The sequence below is a fragment of the Brugia malayi genome (genome assembly GCF_000002995.4).
Source record: "Brugia malayi strain FR3 genome assembly, contig: Bm_v4_Chr3_scaffold_001, whole genome shotgun sequence".
In the NCBI taxonomy this organism is placed as follows: Eukaryota; Metazoa; Nematoda; class Chromadorea; order Rhabditida; family Onchocercidae; genus Brugia; species Brugia malayi.
Genome location: NW_025062477.1, coordinates 3,504,765 through 3,525,950, shown reverse-complemented (window position 1 = coordinate 3,525,950; position 21,186 = coordinate 3,504,765). Strand labels below are relative to the sequence as shown.

The following is a 21,186-nucleotide window of genomic DNA, read 5'->3' as shown; positions in this document are numbered from 1 at the left end:
AAACTTTACAATTTATAATTGACTATTGTGAATAACTATTACACTTTAAATACTCTTCGATGAACGTACATAATTTAAATAATTTTTAAAACAGAACAAAATAAACATAAACAAATTTAAAAAATAAAGTGTAACTATGATCTTCAAATTTATAACTACTAGCAAAGAAGAAAAAAAAGAGTTTAATTTGATTAATATTGGAAACAATAATTTGTACTTCATTTTATGAAATATATCATATAACATTTTAATATAAAAAAAAACATTCAAAAAAATAAAAAAAGAAAAGCATTAAACTAAAATAATAATTTTTTTTTTTTTTTTTTGTTTAGAAAAAAGATGATAATCTTTGTAGATCAATATTACCACCACAAAATATGACACCTATATTTTTTAGATTTTGATCACTTAATTCATTCTTATATTTGATTAATGCCGCCAGTGAAACTGCGCCTGTAGGCTCGATTGCTTGCTTAAATTTATTTTAAATTTCATTTTACGTTTCACTTTACGAAACATTTGATTAATTTTCACTAAAACTGAAAAAAGTGTCAATAAAAATAAGGAAGAAATTTATGAATATAAGAAAAAAAAAATTACCTTCATTCTACTATAAATTAATTTCATTGCTTGAATAATTTCATTATCATTCTAAAAAAAAGTCTCATAAAATATTTTCATTCTTTTTTAAAATAATTCTTATTTCAAAAGAAGAAAAAAACTTATTACTCTATCATTTTATAAAATATTTAAAACAAATAATTTAGTGAATAGTAATATCAAGAATGCATGTGCCATAATAATAATAATAATAATAATAATAATAATAATAATAATAATAATAATAATAATAATAATAATAATAATAATAATAATAATAATAATAATAATAATAAATAATAACAATAATAGTAATAAATAACAATAATAATATCATTATCATCAATGAAATTTCAAAAGACAAAAATGGTAAACTTTTTATGAAATTTAAAATGATGACAGTGATTCCAAGTTAGAAAAGAAAATATTTAAATTAAATTTATTAGATTTAAAAAAGAATTTTTTTTTTTGGATTTAAATTAATTTCATAAATAAATGAAAAAAATGACAATGATTCTAAATTAACTCTGTACATGAAAACTTACCACAGTAAGAACTTTCCTTTCACATTTTTCAAAAATAGGTGGGAAGCATTTTTTACCAATCCGTAAAACTCGAATTCCATCCGCAATTGTTTTTACGGGACCTGCATCCGGATCCCATGATCTTACACTGGAATCCAATGAATGCTGCAAGTTTTTTCCTTCCGGTTCCACACAATATACTAAAATCGTAATCAAAATTACGAATGAAAAAGTGATAAAAGTATGATAACGAAGATATGAGAAAAAAAAATTTAAACCTTTGATAGTTGGTTTAATTTTTTTAGCAGCTATAACTATACCGGAACATAAACCACCACCACCAACTGCTACTAATAAAGCATCTAAATCAGGAATTTGCTCCAGGAATTCTATCGCTATTGTTCCCTGAAATAATTATTAAAGAATTTTAAAAGTATAAAATAAGTTAGTGTCATCAAAGATTCTTAAAAATTTAACTGATAAGATAAAACATAACATTTTATTATTATCACTAAAATTTGATTTTATCTAGTTAGAGAGAAAAGATTAAAATATCAAATTTGACTGATTGAATGGATAGCTTACTTTTATGAAGTACAAAAATTTGTAATATATAAAATTTTTTATTATAAAATTTTTCCAACCTATTATTATTTCCAATGTTTTATTTCTTCAACCAATGAAGATTTAAAAAAAAATGTTAGGCTGTTAAAAATAAAATATTCATAAAAAGTTTCCTCAATTATTTAATAAAATGATTGATAACCTGTCCAGCCATCACTCTGTAATCATCAAACGGATCAACCATTTCAGTATGCAATCCGGTATCACGAAGATTGTTGCATACCATTTCTCTTAATTATCATGCAAATAAACAATCGAAAGCAAAATTTAATTCACAATAAAAGTAATTTTAATTTTTTAAATTCCCTAAAAGATAATACTCATTGCGCCGCCATTTTTTTCTTTTTTTCAGTGATAACTCAACAATTCGATATGCAAATTTTTTCTTATCACTTTCAATAATCCTAAACGATGTGATAATAAGAAATTTAGTATTTCTCATATTCCCACTGTCACTCTTTGCGCTGTTTTAGCGTACATTTGCGCTTATTCTACTTTGTCAAATTTTAACAATTATAAATTAATTTTTTTTTTCGATTGCTAATTTTAGAAAATATATAATTTCTAACCTATCTTTTGGTTCACATAGTACAACATTTGCTCCATAATCTCTCATAGCATTAAGTTTTGATATTGGTGCATTATTTGGTGCTACAACTACACACGGAATATTATGAATTTTAGCTGCCCAAGCTAATGCTTGCCCAAAATTACCACTGCTATGAGTAATCTAAAAGAAGAAATTTGAAAAAATTTGTCGAGAAATCTTGAATTTAAGACAAAATTTAAAAAAAAAGTATGAGTAAATGTATATGTTTTTCTTTTGTTATGAAACTTGTCATCATTTGCAATAATAGTAAATTAATGTTTTTAAAAGAAATAAAAATAACAAACAGACCACAGATGAGGATTTATTTTCCGGATCACTGACAATAATCTTTATCTGAAATAAAAGAAATATGAGAAGAAAAAAAATCCGGTTTCCGAGTTTGCAATAAACACTTAAATACACTAATATTATCAAAAAATTACTCTACAAAATATAAAAATTAAAAATTCGAAAAGTACTATTTATCACTTATTTGTAAGAGCTATAAGCAAACTTTGGAAGAAGGAAATTATCAAATAATCTTATCAACAAAATCTGACAATAATTAAGACATATTACTTCATTCCTCTTTTATCTTATCACTATGGTTTAATGATAAATAGATAATGAGATAATGAAATAATGAAAATAAAAGCTTATGAAGTTGGCGAAAAGAAATCTTAAATTTGTGCTAATTTAAAAAAAGCAAATTTGAATTAAACTTCATAAAATAATCCATTTTTTTTTCATTTTCTCATATCTTATCATACTTTAACAGTTATCAATTACTTCCATCGCATTCCATTAACTATCAAAAGTGAAATTTTGTTAAATTTTAGGTATTACTTTGAAATAACTTATCACCAAAATTAAAAGTGTATGATTATTCTGATTGATAAGAAAAGTACAGCATTCAATGCTCCACGTGCTTTGAATGAACCAGTCTTCTGGAGATGTTCACATTTGAAATAAACTTTCATGTCACACAAGCTATCAATGTAACTGGATGTCATCACTGGTGTCACATGGATGACATTCTTGATACGATCAGCAGCAGAGTAGATATCTTCAAATGAAAACATTTTCCTGTAAAATACTTTTTTATTCTTTTTATTATTATTAGTAAAATTAAATAAATTAATTATGAAATAAATGAATGAGTTAAATTTTCAACTCTGCCATATTAAAATATTCATTTTCTTTAACCAAAAATTTCAATAAAAAATGCTCGGCAAAAATTTCATACATTTTATTATGCAACAGATAAGCTCTTTATAAGCAACAATAATGAATTAAATATAATTAAGGGATATTTTCCAAAATGAATTAAAAAAAAAAAAAACAATTTATAGTCTTAAAATTCTAAAATTGTATGTTATCATCAACAATAAACATTAAAAATAAAAACAGATAAGTTGGTAAATTCATGATGGTATTAAACTATTTTATGATTATTAAATGATATCAATGAAATTTTTTTTTATTAAATTTCAAAATTACTCATACAAATACAAATTGTACAGGTTGATATAAATTATTAAATAAAACAACAATTGTCACAGAAATTAAATCATTTAATATTAGGATGGCAATATTATCACAATTTATTTCTTATTTCCTATCATTTATTATTTACCTTTTCATTTCAACAATTAAAGAAAAGTCTAGCAAATTATAGGATTCTAATTAGCTGAAACAATTCATTAATTCATTCTTCCCTGAAATACCATTCTTTATTTTCTGTAATTAATTATCTAATTGATTCATTTTTTTTTTTTTTTTTAATCGTTAAAATGATGAAAAGAAGTAATATAATAAATGAAAAACATTTATCATTGAGCAATTAATATCAGTAATGTAACATAATGAGATTAATTAATATAAAATATTACTAAATGATATGTAAATTAAGAATAATAATTTCTTTTTAAAAAAAAAAAAAAAAAACAATAGCAAAAGAAAAGAAAAGAAAAGGAGAACTTGAGAATTGAAATATTGCACATATATAAATTAATGAATTCATTTAACAAAATTAATTGCGCAATTGTCGTTAAAAAGAAAGCGCATAAATTTACATTTCAACAATTGACAGTAATTCTATACTTTTATATTTCTTTTTCAATAAGCATTAAATAATATAGTAAAGATATATCATCCAACTATTAATATATAAAAAAATATTAATTCGATTTCTTTTTTTTTTAATTTTTAAATTTTATCTGAAAAGCATAGAGCATTTGAACAAATAGCAATATTGATGCAATTAATATTTAATAATTTTATTTTTTTGAATTTTATCATCAAAAAACAAAAAGAAAAGTTATTTTGTTAATTTATTTTAATTTTAACTTATTTGTTAACCATTTTTAATATTACATCCATTAGGTAATTACAGAATTAGCTACTTTAATGATATCATCATTATCATCCGTAATACTTTTCCTTCGATTTAAACGTCGACGACGTGCTAAAGCGGATTCAATAACAGGTCGTAACGGAACTGACGTAGTTGTACACGTTAATGCACGATATGTTTTGTTTAATGCATCCTTTAAGGAAAGAGAACAATTAGCTTATCAAATTATGTATTTAAAAAAAAAAATATTCAATTCAAATCTATTTTTGTGCTAAAAATTTAGCATAAAACTTATATTTGCATTTTACAAGAAAAAAAAAAAAGAAAAGAAATCGTTTTGAAATGTTTAGCATATTTTGATTTATTAGACTCTAATTTACAGACCTACAGGTTTAGATTTAACTTGCGATTCTCTAATTTACCACTTTTTAGACTCTAATTTACAGAGTTACGGATTTAAACTCTAACTTGCGATTTATTAGACTCTAATTTGCATTGGATTTAAACTCTAACTTGCGATTTATTAGACTCTAATTTACAGAGTTACGGATTTAAACTCTAACTTGCGATTTATTAGACTCTAATTTGCAGAGTTACGGATTTAAACTCTAACTTGCGATTTATTAGACTCTAATTTACAGAGTTACGGATTTAAACTCTAACTTGCGATTTATTAGACTCTAATTTGCAGAGTTACGGATTTAAACTCTAACTTGCGATTTATTAGACTCTAATTTACAGAGTTACGGATTTAAACTCTATATAAATTCTAATTTAATTTACATCTGTTATATCGCTTTTTTTTGAAATTAAAAAAGAAAAAAAAAAAAAGAACTGACCATTACTTTGAATGGATCATTGAAAAAATTTAAACGTATTGTTGGTAATGAATTTAAATGTACAATCCATGGATGAATAAGAATTTGCTTAGCTGAAAGACGTTTAGATGGATCAGCATGTAGAAGCTGTTGAACAAGATCTTTTGCTTGTTCTGAAATGCTTATCCATGCTTGACCATTCAATGAATATTTCCCTTCACCGACACGTTTCAGAATTTTTTGTGGTGAGTCATTTTCACTTGTTGCAAATGGTGTTTCACTAAAAATTAAAATATTTTAATTTTAAAATAAATACTTTCTTTTTTTTCTTCCACTTTTTCATTCCAGTTTATAAATTATAAATGATTAAGAATTAAGGAATTGTTACAAATTTATTTTTTAAATAAAATTTTCAATTTTAAATTTTTTAATAAATAACTAATTTGTTATTAAAACTATAGCATAATAATGAAATATTTTTAAGAATATCAAATGTAAAATGTTGACAAATTGACAAATACGATTACTTCGTCATTTTGTTTTTAAATTAAACAAATAACTGATAATTGAAATAATCAGTGGAAAAATTTTTCATAAAGTAATTAAATATATCAAATATATCTCTCACCCACTAAGCATAGTAAAAAGTAATACTCCAAGTGACCAAACATCACAATTCATATCATATCCTTGCTTTCTTAAAATTTCCGGTGCAACAAATTGTGCTGTATAACATGGTGTCATCAGTAAACCATTTTCAGCACGTAACTGTTTTGCAAATCCGAAATCAATTATCCTGATTGAATCCGGATCAGCTGTCTTCGATGCATACATTATATTTGATGGTTTTAGATCACGATGAACTACCTAAAACAAGCATAACAAACATAATCATCTCTAAATTTGGGAATTTCTTTTTTTTTTTTTTTTCTAAAAATTTTATTATATATTTTTAAAATTAAAAGAAAAAATATCAAAATTAAAAAGTAAATTCTTAGCTAATAAACAAAATTGTATAATAATATAAACAGAAGAAAAAGAAAAACAAACAAACAAACATAATTATCTCTGATAAAAAAAAAAAAAAAAAAAAAAAAAAAAAACGAAATTGCTTTTTTTTCTAAAAATTTTATCATATCTTTTTAAAATTAAAGGAAAAAATATCAAAATTAAAAAGACAATTAATTAAATTTAATAAGTTTATATAAAAAAAATTTTTTTTTTCAAATCTTTTTTATGCAAATAAAACAAACCTGATTTGAATGTAAATAACTGATAGCATTAGCAAGTCTTAGCATTATAGCAGCAGCTTCTCTCTCCGAGAAATGCTTTAGCATCATAATTCTGCTTAATAATTCACCACCCTTACATAACTCTTCGATTAAATAAACATTTATACTATCCTCGTAAACAGCAAACAATTTGACAATATTTGGATGATGCGAGTAACGTTTTAATATGTCAACCTCTTCTGCTGCATCTCGCCTGCTTTTGTCAATTATCCAAAAAAGAAAAACAAAAAACAAAAGAAAAACAAAAACAAAAACAAAAAACAAAAAGCAAAACAAACTTTTGCTCTAAAGTTTTTTTGCTTTAAAAAAAAAAAAAAATGCAAAAAAGGTTTTTTTTTTCTTATACTCTTAATTTTATCTTATAATATATTCAGATTGATTGATATTAGTGCTAGTTTTTCTTTTTCTTTTTTTTATTTTTAAATTATTTAAATATGATTTTGATATGATTAAATAATTTATCTCATATATTATCATAAATTAATAGTAATAGTAGCTTTTTTCTTGTGAAATTTACTTACATTTTAGTTTTATACCAAACATAATTTCACTTTTTTTTTTTTTACAATAACAATAAATTATTGCATAAAAGTTAAAATTAAATTTAATATAAATTTCAAAATGAGTGAGCATAAATTTAAAATTAAAATATATAGTAAAGATATACCTTTACAGCAAATTCAGCACCTGATTTCTTATGTACACATCTCTTACAAATCGAAAATGAGCCAATTCCAAGATCCTTAAAAATGTTTAATTATTTCAATTTGTTAATTTCACTAACTACTTCTAGGTTAATTTCAAATACTTTATTTCATTCTTTAGCAATTTTCAAACATTTATCAAAATTATTTATGAATTAATAAAGTTAGGAAAAAGAATTAACAAATGAAATTAATTGCTTTGAATTTCGTTAATAACAAAATTTGCAAAATTTTTTGCATTTCAAAATTGCTTTAATTAAATTTGTTTCCAATTTTAAAAGTTATTTATTAACTTCATTAAAGTTGTATTCATCGAAAATGTATGCTTTCTCGGCTTCCTGAAGATGTGAACTGATAACATTGATTGATAAACTAGGCTTATCATTAGTGAGAATAGATGGAGCAACATAACTAAAACCACGAAATAATTCATGAGCTGTTGCAGATGCTGGTAAAGCAGGTGAATCTGTAAATTGAAATTTTAAATTTTAATAAAAAAAATTTTTTTAAATTTGAATTTCAAACAAAATAAATAAAAAAGGAAATAATTTATATTAAATACATTGGACAATAATTAGATGCTTGAAAAAGTTAAACAATAAGTTTGTTTAATTATAAAATATATATGTATAAAAAAAAAATGCCTAAAAAATAAATCTTTTGATTAGTCAAAAATTTTAAATTTTTAAAAAAAAAATGTGATTAATTATGATTCTTACAAATCTAAAAATTATATCCTAATACATTTAAAAAAAAAAATTTTTTTTTAATCTATTAATCAACAATTAATCATAAAAAAGTTAAAAATTATAATCTAACACATTGAAAAAATAAAGAATCTTAAAATTATTTGATTAACAATTAGTCATCATAGATTTTAAAAAAATTATATCCTAATACATTTGAAAAAAAATTTTTAAATCTATTAATCAACAATTAGTCATAACAAATTTAAGAATTATATCTTAACATATTTAAAAAAAAGAATCTTAAAATTGATTAATCAAAAATTAGTCATAACAAATTTAAAAATGTATCTTAACATATCAAAAAAAAAAAAGGATCTTAAAATTGATTAATCAAAAATTAGTCATATAAAATTATACCTAAAATTTTTTAATTTATACTTAAAAAAAAAAAAAAAAACATTTAAAAATTATATATATAAAAAAAACTTATACTTTCAATAAATATACTTATAGTAACTAACCATGCGGTGTTTTCTTTGTAAATTCTGAATCAAAGCAACGTGTATGATTACTTGGAGTACACAATGGTTTAAATGGTGGCTGAACTTCTCGTCGATATAATTTCTCCCAATTAATTGTACCAAAAAATGGATGTGATTTAATCGATTTCACATCATCATTTGAACAACCTAAACGATTTGTCGGATTGCGCTTAAAAAGCGCTCGTAGTAATTGTTGCGCTTCAACTGATAATGATTGTGGCATTGTTAATTTTGCTCTAGAATTTTTTTTTTTTTTATTATTATTTTTAAAAAAGAATAGAAAAAATAAAGAAAGAATTAATCGTACTATTTTAGATAATAGAATTAATTTAATGATAGTATTAACATTTCAAATAATTAATTTAATGATAGTATTAACATTTCAAATAATTAATTTAATGATAGTATTAACATTTCAAATAATTAATTTAATGATAGTATTAACATTTCAAATAATTAATTTAATGATAGTATTAACATTTCAAATGATTAATTTAATGATAGTATTAACATTTCAAATGATTAATTTAATGATAGTATTAACATTTCAAATAATTAATTTAATGATAGTATTAACATTTCAAATGATTAATTTAATGATAGTATTAACATTTCAAATAATTAATTTAATGATAGTATTAACATTTCAAATAATTAATTTAATGATAGTATTAACATTTCAAATAATTAATTTAATGATAGTATTAACATTTCAAATAATTAATTTAATGATAGTATTAACATTTCAAATAATTAATTTAATGATAGTATTAACATTTCAAATGATTAATTTAATGATAGTATTAACATTTCAAATAATTAATTTAATGATAGTATTAACATTTCAAATGATTAATTTAATGATAGTATTAACATTTCAAATAATTAATTTAATGATAGTATTAACATTTCAAATGATTAATTTAATGATAGTATTAACATTTCAAATAATTAATTTAATGATAGTATTAACATTTCAAATGATTAATTTAATGATAGTATTAACATTTCAAATAATTAATTTAATGATAGTATTAACATTTCAAATGATTAATTTAATGATAGTATTAACATTTCAAATGATTAATTTAATGATAGTATTAACATTTCAAATAATTAATTTAATGATAGTATTAACATTTCAAATGATTAATTTAATGATAGTATTAACATTTCAAATAATTAATTTAATGATAGTATTAACATTTCAAATGATTAATTTAATGATAGTATTAACATTTCAAATAATTAATTTAATGATAGTATTAACATTTCAAATAATTAATTTAATGATAGTATTAACATTTCAAATAATTAATTTAATGATAGTATTAACATTTCAAATGATTAATTTAATGATAGTATTAACATTTCAAATGATTAATTTAATGATAGTATTAACATTTCAAATAATTAATTTAATGATAGTATTAACATTTCAAATGATTAATTTAATGATAGTATTAACATTTCAAATAATTAATTTAATGATAGTATTAACATTTCAAATGATTAATTTAATGATAGTATTAACATTTCAAATAATTAATTTAATGATAGTATTAACATTTCAAATAATTAATTTAATAATAGTATTAACATTTCAAATAATTAATTTAATGATAGTATTAACATTTCAAATAATTAATTTAATGATAGTATTAACATTTCTAATAATTAATGATAGAATTAACTACACTTTGTTTAATAGATTAAAATGTCCTTTCAAAATTTTAATACTTTTTGCAAATATCTATTTGTTGAAATAAATTTTACCGTAAAATCATTGACATTGTTTCTCGACGATTGCTACCATGAAATGGTAGATCACCAGTTAACATTTCATACTAAAGAAAAAAAAAAATGAAATTAATTTTATTTGAAAAAATATATCTTATTTAAAACAAAATTATCAATAAATACTAATTTATACAAACTTTTCTATTTGTTAAAATCAAATTTTGCATTTTGTAAATTTTTCAAACTTAATATTCCAATAAAAATTGCAAACTTTCAGATATAAAAATTTTCAAATATATCATTATTACCATGAGAACACCAAAACTCCACCAATCGGCAGCAACCGTATGTCCACGTCGATTGACCACCTCTGGTGCCATATATTCTACGGTACCACAAAAACTATACGTTTTTCCATTTTTTTCAACCGATTCTTTTGATAAACCAAAATCCGTCAAATTAATATGTCCATCGGCGTCTAATAAAACACTAGAAATATGTGATAAATTATAAATTTGGGAAAAAAGAAAATTCAAAAATTAGATATTGGAAAAGAAATATCCTAAATTGTTCGATAAAATACTTCGAGAATAATTCGAGAACAACTTTTACTACTAAATGAATTTTTCACAGATGTACAAGTGCAATTCATAAAAAATGCCAAAAAATGATAAATTTGATAGATATCCTACATCTATTGTATACCTGCTCTCATTAGCAATTATCATACCTGAATTATCTGAACAAAGAACAAAATTATAGTTTCATTCAAAGTAGTATAAAATTTCTAATTTCAAAATAGTATTAATCAAAAATTAAGAATGAATACAGTGAAAGTTGAATAACTAAAATGAAATATTAGAATTTATTATAAAATAATGCAAAAAATGTTTCACATTAAATAAAGAGCATAAATTGAATGCATTTAAAATAATTGAAATTCTTTAAAACTAAAAAAAAATTAACTTATTAGCTTACTTTTCCGGTTTTAAATCTCTGTATGCAATACCTAACGAATGCAAATGTCCAAGAGCTAATGCAATCTCTGCTAGATAAAATTTGACATCATCTTCGGTAAACATAATCTAAACAATGAATTAATTCCCTTTCATCATCAATAAAGCCGGGAAAGATGGAAAATTCGTTCCATGAAATGAAAAAAAGTTCACAGAGTAAAATAAATTGCAATGAGAAAATAGCAAAACAAAAAGTTTATAAATAATTGAAAGAAAGAGAGAGAGAGGGAGAGAGAGAGAATTGCTTTTTTTGTAAATAAAATCAGAATGATATGATAATATTACGATGATAGCAGCAGTGATAATTAATGATAACATTAATAAATCTTCAATTTTAACATGCCATTCAATCGATGCATCATTTAAAGTAATTTACTAACATTTTGACAATTTTTAAAATTAATATGAATGAATTTTTTAATCTTTTAATTCAGTGAAGCAAAAAGTTTTACATTTGTGTTTAAAATTTTGAAAATTAAAAAAGTAGAAATGATAAAAAGAAAATACTAACTTCTTTGGAAAGACGATTGAAAAGATCTCCGCCAGGTAGGAAATCAAGAATTAGATATAATTTTCCTTCGGTTTGAAATGCTGCAATTTAAAAAAAAAAGAAAAAGCAAATTTAATCAATTTTATTTATGAAAAATAATTTAATCAAAGATTAAAACCAACAGTTATTAGTCCGATACTGAAATTTTTTTTCTTTTTTTTTTTTTTTTAATTTCGCACTAATAACTTTGGGAAAATATCATCAGAGTAATTTTATGATAATTTAATTTATTATTATTTATTTTTTTTTTTTACCATAATGAAGTCGAACAATAAATGGATGACAAAATCGAGCTAAAATATCTCGTTCCATTTTTGTACGATATCGATCACGAACTATAATAAATTTTATTTAAAAATAATTAGAAATTTTCTGAAACTATATAATTGTTTATTTTTTTATTCATTTTAATATATTTTATTTATGCTAATGAAATTCATCAAATTTCTCACTATTAATTGTATATTTTTAGTAAAAAAATATATATATAAAAGAAAAGAAATACCTTTTAGAGTAGCTTTTTTTAAAATTTTCATAGCAAATAATTGTCCAGTATCACGTCCATGTATTTTTTTTACAAGTAATACTTTACCAAATGAACCCTTAAAGTACAAAGAAATTTCAATGTCAATTGTCAAACTGCTTCATCCTACTAATCTTGCTGTTAAATTAAAACAAACAAACAAATGTTTATCTGTCAACAAAGAACGATGTGTCCTTTCCATAGTGATTTCAAGCTATGATTAATTTTATATGATCATTATTGATCGAATAGTGATCAAATAGGAGAAGAATGAATGATAAAAGTCATTAAATGACAACAAAGAAGTAAATATTTTTTTTTTTTTTTTTTATCAAAAATGACAACAACAAAAACAAAAAAAAGTAAGTAATTATTTCAGGTATCTTAAATGATAAACAATAAAGAATTAATTATCTGTAAATTTTTACCTTATAAAAAAATTACAGACTTACTTGTCCAATCATAGATAATAATTCGAATTGTGATGGATCTGCTTTTTCACCCTCTTTTGCAATTTCAGTAATTTCAATTTCGGATGTCATAGCTTTTGCTTTTGTTGTAGCGTTGCTAACAGTTGCAGTATCGATTGCTGTTGACAATGACACATCCGAATCGTTCTCTGATGAATAATGCTGCAAAATTTTATTTGATAAAACAATTTGCAGCTAATATTATATTTGAGCTAAAAATTACTTTACTTTACTTTATAGCTCATTAAATAATGCAATAATTAATAAGTAAAATTAATAAGTAAGTACTATAGATTGATTGATAATTAAATTAAATTAAATTAAATCATTCAGCCAATATTAATTTAATTTAAATTCTATTAAACAAATAAAAGATGCAAAATGATAAAAATTGTAATTTTTCAATCGTATAGTTTAACTAATTTGCAAATATTTGATTAAACTATTGGAATATATTTAATGATGTCATCATTATTTATTTAAATAGAATTTAAATGAATGCGACATGTATGTGACATTTTCTATTCATCAAATTATATTGTATAGAAATGTGCATTGATTCTAGCTTTTCAAATCAAAAATCAAAATCATAGCATTTGATTAAATTACAAAATATCAAATGTTAATTAATTAGTATTAGTATATTTTAACATCATTTAATACTTATATCATATCTTATCATATCATATCACCTAGCAAGTATCCTAGTGATTGGACAATAGAAAGAATCGAAAATATAGTAATCAGTTCAATAACTCATCTATTATGGGTTTTAGATCATTATGAGTATATGGAAAATTATTTATGAGTTTTAGGTCACTAAAAAAATTATAACATTTTCATCGTTTAAACAAAATTACTAGGATACATATGTTTCAACATTGCTTAATACCTCTATCATATCATATCAGATAAACATTTAAAGCGACAGATATAGTAAACAAATTTTGTAAAAAAAAAAAAAAAAAGAATAGCAAAAATGGATATATGAAGAAAATCATTTCTGTTATTTTAAATTAGAAAGGAAAAAAAAAATATTAATTTTAGTAAAGGAAATGCTAACTTAGACGAAATATAATAAAATTCCTGAAAATATTACGTCAATTATTTTGTAGCAACGTGAAAAGCAACGTGTTAAAATGTTTTCCATAACAAATTCAAATAAATAAAAAGTATTAATTTAATGTTTACAAAAATAAATATAATGTAAAAAAGGGTTAGAAATAATTTCTTTTATAAAAAAAATTTTAACTTACATCATCAATTTTGTTTGTATTACAAAGCAGATTGTTGTTATCCCATGGAATATCACATTGTGGTGCTAATGGCATTTCCCAATATAATTAACTTTTTTTTTTTTTTTTTTCTCCTTCAAAATTCGTTTTCAATCCTACAAATTTGTTCAAAATTGAATTTAACACTGATAAATAGTTAATTTTGAGAAAGAAAAAGAAAAAAATTGGATAAATAGAAAGAGAAAATGAAGAAGCTAAACAGATGGTTTAAATTTGTGATAACAAAATGAAAGTAAAATCTTATCAAATAATACCAATCAATTGATAGAATAATTGGACAATGGAATAATTGAAATTATTTGTAGAAAAATATTTTTTCATAATATTCAAAATTTGTGCAATTTAAAAAAAAAGAAAAAAAGCTATTTTATAAGTTTTTGTAAAATAAAAATTCTTTCACATATATGAAATTCATTTCATAATAAATGTTTCAAAAATTTTCGAAAATTTTTTTCTAAATGAATTTTGTTTTTCTTTATGCAAATTATTTAATTACAAAGATTTAATTAGAAAAAAAAAACAATGATTTCAATATGTGTGAAATCATAAAATTTTTCTTTTATTTCGAAAAAAAAAAACTATAATCTGATTTTGTTTAACACAAATTCAAAATAATCGATAATAATTAGAATAATCGATAATCATTTTAAGAATAATCGATTTTTCGAGGAAAGAAATACGAAAGTATATAGTAATGATTTTATTTGATTTTATGCATTTTAAAGTGATAACTGTTAGGAATGTTTGAGTTAATCACTTATGTGCAGAAGTGAGTCATCCTGAGGGTAGCTTATTTTGGGTGAGTCATCCTGAGGGTAGCTTATTTTGGGTGAGTCATCCTGAGGGTAGCTTATTTTGGGTGAGTCATCCTGAGGAAAGCTTACTTTAATTTTGATTCCAATTTTCATCTCAACACAATTACACTCTTGAAAAGAAAAAAATTACTTGCGGTAAGTACTTGTGAGATAATAATTTAGCATACAATTAAGCATAACTTTTGATCCTTTCATTAAAGTAAATAGTAAATAAAGAAAAGAAATGTAAACAATAGATAACTTAAAGAATTCAAATAAATCTTGGCATCAATATAAAACATTATAAAAAAAAAAAAAAAATTCAAATTCCTAATATTATTAGCTAAAAGTAAATGCAAATATAACATATTATTTTCTAAAATCAATAATGTTATGCCAAATTAGTTACTAACTATTAGAGTGAATATTGTTTACGAAAAATACAATTAAGCATATTGATTTTATTTTTTTATAAATGCGAAGTAACATTTGTAAAGTTGTTTGATTATACTATTTCATACGAACTAGAAATCAAATAGCAAGCAAAATTTACCCAATCTTTTCATAAGTAAACAATTAAAATGCGTAAGTTTTCAAATTTGCAAGAAGGAAAAAAAAAAAAAAAAACCGGAAATATTTATTAGCTGACAGCTATATCAGTGAACAATTCTACCGGAAATTTATTTTTTGTAACATAATAAAACTGATTCATTTAATATACTTTTTATAAAAAAGAAATATTAATGTCAAAGAAAAGAAATTTTAGTAATGTAAATTTTTCAGGAAATATTAGTGAAAGATGTAAAGAATTTGGTATTCAGATTAATGCAAATTTTAAATGAATAAAATAGAAATCAAAGACTATTCTTATTTCTTTGCAGAAGCTTATTGCATTTCTAAAATTCAAATGAGAATTTAAAAGAATTCATTTAGTTTATTGGAAATTCTCTTTAACTCTAAATCAACCACTATAAAGTTCATTTTTTTTTCCTCAATCACAATAAAAGATGAAATGATGGTGAAATTAAATCTTATCAAAATTAAATTTATGAAATTAAATTGTGTATTTTTTTTTTGCATTTTTTTAACAGTAAGTTAATTTAAGTGTATAAAATGTTATCATATCAATAAAACACTATCACATTATCAAAGAGGAAATTAAGTATCATATAAAGGAGAGAAATATACTTAAAATAAATTATGGATGAAGAATTTTAATTATTTTTGTAATAAAAAAACAAAAAATTGATAATATGCAAATAAAATGATGAATGTTTTCATTGATTCATAAAATTATAGTTTAGTAAATGTTTTCATCTTGCAATCTTAGCTATCTAAATTATAGTTGAAATAATTTATCTGCTAGGTACTATTTCAATTTCACATCTAATTATACAACACTTAAAGTAAAACATTAACTCATTCTAGGACTAAGTTTTTCATTGCTGAATGAAATATTTGAAATATTTAAAAGTTAAAATGAAATTTAACAAATTGTAAAATAAAGTTTAGAAGAAAAGCTTAGCTATCTAAATTATAGTTGAAAGTCATTTTGCAGTTTCTTCAGGGTCAGATACCTTTTCTGAGATGTGAAATAGTCGAGAATTTTTTAATCTTTCAACAATTTTTAATTAACTTTCTCGATGTATATTGTATTTAGACAATGAATCAATCTTCAGAATATGCTGGAAGAGTGTTAAATTTTAATTAGTTAATTAACCAAACAGAATGTTCTAAAACATATTGAATCGGTAAAATGAGGTCAGAATTTTCATCAAACAATATTTCTTAGAATTTTTAAAATTGCAACGAAATTTCAAAAGGTTAAAATTTGGACGAGCATAAATGATAATTAGATAGACTAAATCTACTCTAAAGGATACGAAAGATTGGTCAACAATAATTTATTAGTTAAAAATATTCAATCAATTAAGTTTTTTCAGTTCATTTCCAATTTTAAGTTACTACTATCATTTTATGTGGTTTAATGGAAATTTGAAGTCTAACGAAACGAAATAAAACTTTGAGTGAGAGAAGGATGAATCCCTGAGGCATTGTGATATCAGAATTGCTATTTCAAATTAAATATTTTAAATTTACAAAAAGTACCGTAATAAAAATACGCTTATTAGTAATGAAATAAGGTAGAAATAACCGATTTTGATGTAAAATATTAATAATAGAACGTAAATTAATTGTAATCTGTGAAAAAACATTTCATTTAGCGCACTAAATTATTCAATTTTAGCCTGGTTTTAGGGTCTAATTTTAGCCTAGTTCTAGTTTTAGCCTGATAATTTCTTAGTCTAATTAATGCTTCCAAAGGAATATATTTGCCCTCTAATATTTGTCTCATCTAATTGTACTATATTTAAAATTTTAATTGAATAGAAAGGTAAATATTGATATTTTATGCTTTAATTGGTATTCCTAAGAATGATTTTATCACTCATTCCTCTCTTCTCTTCATCCTATTATTTCATTAAATATTTTAAATTCATTATTGAAACTGGTTCATAAAAAGAGGCAAGAGATTTGAGCAAAATAGCAATAACAATCAGCAATTCACTATTAGCTGTGACAATTGTCATCAGCATCTTATCTTAGTATAATTCATTCTTTCAATGATGTCAACCCTGAATACTTTTAGAAAGTGACAACATTTCCTTGCAATTCAAAGAAAAAATAAGGTTTTTATTTCTGCATTGAAAAAAAAAAATGCTTCATTAAGCTTTGCAGACTTATCAACTTTACTTTATGACACAGATATGCAACTACGTCATATGCGCTTCTGCGGTTACATCAATAATTATGCGTGACGCTTAGAGCAAAATATATCAGACGTAGATTCTGAGAACATGGCTTAATGGAAGACAATAAAATGGACATAAATGCTAAAGTGAAATTTAAGAACAAACAATTTGCAAATCGATATTTCAGGAAAGATTTTTAGAACTCAAATGGTTAGACTAAGTCATGCTTAGCTCACCCAAAATATCACTGAACGTTTTATAGTTTGATGATAATCAATTTTGAAATGAAACCAATATAGCTAGTTGTGATTTGATAAAAAATTTGTCACTAATTATCACTAATTCTGATATGATAAAAAGGATTTTTAATTATTTCATTTTATCAAATATATTCAAATATACTTCAACAAGTGTGACAGATGAGATTGGAGAATTCCATTTAAGCATTAGAATTGTCAAAAGAATGACGTTGATTCTGTGAAAGATTAAAATGAGATATTTCTTTGTATGTCTCATATATTCCATCAAGAATTATCAATCAATTCAATTATAAAAAAACTGACTGAAATTGCTTTATTCAAATATTTCCCATTGGAACAAAGAAGAAGAAAAAAGAGAAAAAAGTAAAATAAAAAAACGAATGAATAAATAAATGAAAAGAAGCAAAAATATGACTGCCAAAGACATTCTTCCATTTATTTTAATAAGGTATGTTCAAGATGAGTGGGTGGTGAAAATAATTTGCAAAATGATTTACGAAAATGGGCATATAACTAACATCTGAAATGGAGTAAATTTAGTTAATTAATCTGCTGAGACTGCCAAGTTACCGCTGCTTAGTAACGAGAAGTAAAATAGATGAGAAAGAGTAACTCAAACTGTGTAAAGTATTGAAATGAAAAGTACTTATAAAGTTAAGCTATTTAGTAAACATAATAAAAGTGAAGAAAAAAGAGGAACCATGTTATCAGTGAAAGAGTAATAATGAATAGAGTTGAGTAAAGTAAAGTAGAGTAGAGTAGAGTATAAAGTATTAAAAAGTAAATAAGATATATGATAAATAGTTGTGAGGAAATAAAATGAAAATGGAAAATATGAAGAAAATTAAGGAGATATTAAATTAGTAGATGGATATTTATATCAATGAATAATTTAGTCAATGCGATAATAATTTAATAATAATAATATTAATAAAAATAATAGTGATAATGATGATAATAATAGTGATAATAATGATAATGATATCATTCAATGAGAATTATGTTTCAATTAAAAGAGGCATTAACCCCCCGCAGCAATATATTTGGACGGAATGAATGACAACAACCTTATCAGTAGTGACCTAATTAAATGGAATGCCTCAGTTGGCACTGCAAAATAATATTAATTGCAATTTTTGTTATAGTTAATGAGGAAGTTATTCTCATTGCAAAAACTAACACTTCAAATATTTCATTATTCTCGATTTATACTCTCGAGATAAAGTTAAGATATGTGTATGTGTGTGTGTGGGTGTGTTGTGGAACACTTGGCTCTTGGCTTCCCTTGTTGCATCTTTTTCCATCCTAGAAATATATTGAATGGCCTAAGAAATGACGACAGTGGATGAATAGAAGATCCATCTTGAAATTTCAAGTCCACTTGTTTATACATAAAGAATATACATACACACACATGCACAGACATACACACACATACAAATTTATATATACGCATAAACATACACCCACATGCGCACATGTCTTTCAATTTAAGCTTACAGAAAGCTAACTTTAACATTCATCCAATATTACATTGCCGCAACTATCAGTTTGTTTTAATCTTCTGAAATAAATCGATTACGGCAGGGATTTGCTTGAAAAAGGGATCCGATCAAATTGATTATTAAAAATACTTTCATTTAAGCAAATGCTAAGCCAAGTCTGTCACTCATTTCTCATATGCGGCAAGATGAAAGGTTTAGTAGAATGCATTATGCTAACATTTCAAAAAAGAAATGCAAAATAATGTTCTTCCGTTGTTTTCATCATTTCCAAATGCATTAAAATGTTAGATCAATATGCTTTCGCTTCCGAAATACAAATTTACTGGAAAATGAAAATTATTTCAAGTTAGGGTATGATTCAAAATATACTTTGATATTAAATATTCCATCGGAAAGTCTCGGAAATTGAATGATTCTTTGCAACTTCTGTGGTAACAATGTAATAGTTTGCAGCTAAAAGGTCAAAATGGATAGAGGTCAAGATGAAATCGGTTTTCCGGTTTTCTTTTTTTTTTTTTCTGAACAAGGATCATTTATGTTATTATCATTGCATGACAATGTCCATGAGAATAAAATTTTGAACATTTTAATATCTGCAAGAATAAAATGAAAAAATTTTTATAATCAAATTTTACAATTTCATAATCAAAATAATTTGCATTTTCATTTCATTTCAATTCATTTGCTTTTTTCAAAACAAAACTAAGAATTGAGTAGTTAAATGAAAAATTAAATTTTCATGAAATGATTGTTGCATAAGTGCAAATTAAAATTTGAATTAATGAATCATCTTTTCAGTCTAAAATAATTGCATGTAAAACACAAATATGAATAACAATTAAATGTGACATTCTAATGGTAGCAGTGTTTCAAATAGTGGCACAGTTGTTGACAGTGCGAAGTAATGCAAATAATTCATATTTAGTAAAAGTAAAAGTAAAAGTAAAAGTAAAAAAAAAAAAAAACGAAGCACCTATGAAAGAGTAAACAAATCTTCCACTTAGGAAGTGATATGAACCATAGAATTAGTCATAAATAATCAAATTTTTAATTTGTATCTCAAATCATTTTCTTCTCTTTTATTAGGAATAAATGATTTGTTTATAAAATTAACAAATTTCATTTTATTTTCTCTTTTTCATTTTTTCATTTTTTTTTTTTTTTTTTTTTGTGATAAAAAGTTCCAAAAATATTAGTTAAAGGAGTGAAAAAAACAAAATGTAAATAGGAAACAACAGCAACAGTAAAATTATTCCTAACATAGAAGTTTGCAGAATGATAAATTGAGAAAAAATGAGAAAAAGAAGAAAGAAAGGGAAAAATTTTTTTTTTTTTTTTGAAAGATTTTGAATGAGGCAGGCAAAAGTGGGAAATAAATATTAAATAAACATTGATTGATGGATGAATGGAAAAAGATGAAAATTCATCATTCAAATGCTATAATTTATAATTGATCGGTACATATACATATATATATTTTAAAAAAAAAATATAAAACATTGAGATATATTGTGGAAAACATTGAAATGCAATAATAATAGC

At 22.9% G+C, this 21,186-nt stretch overlaps 2 protein-coding genes across 2 annotated transcripts; both read right to left on the bottom strand.

Moving 5' to 3' along the window:
* Window positions 1-328: 328 nt before the first annotated feature.
* Window positions 329-3,419, bottom strand: Bm5490 (Pyridoxal-phosphate dependent enzyme family protein; the record flags this gene model as incomplete). Its single annotated transcript, XM_043079868.1, has 8 exons — window positions 329-472; window positions 601-651; window positions 1,146-1,324; window positions 1,403-1,529; window positions 1,891-1,978; window positions 2,318-2,478; window positions 2,647-2,691; window positions 3,246-3,419. The coding sequence occupies 8 exons, from the start codon at window positions 3,417-3,419 to the stop codon at window positions 329-331; spliced, it is 969 nt and encodes a 322-aa protein (XP_042935802.1).
* Window positions 3,420-4,718: 1,299 nt separating this feature from the next.
* Window positions 4,719-14,368, bottom strand: Bma-rskn-1 (ribosomal protein S6 kinase alpha 3, putative; the record flags this gene model as incomplete). The annotated part of the gene is made up of 15 exons (XM_043079867.1): window positions 4,719-4,886; window positions 5,533-5,791; window positions 6,140-6,378; window positions 6,765-6,875; window positions 7,471-7,545; window positions 7,801-7,973; window positions 8,718-8,974; window positions 10,515-10,585; window positions 10,787-10,967; window positions 11,457-11,563; window positions 12,006-12,085; window positions 12,299-12,379; window positions 12,550-12,646; window positions 13,020-13,199; window positions 14,294-14,368. The coding sequence occupies 15 exons, from the start codon at window positions 14,366-14,368 to the stop codon at window positions 4,719-4,721; spliced, it is 2,154 nt and encodes a 717-aa protein (XP_042935801.1).
* Between the last annotated feature and the right edge of the window lie 6,818 nt (window positions 14,369-21,186).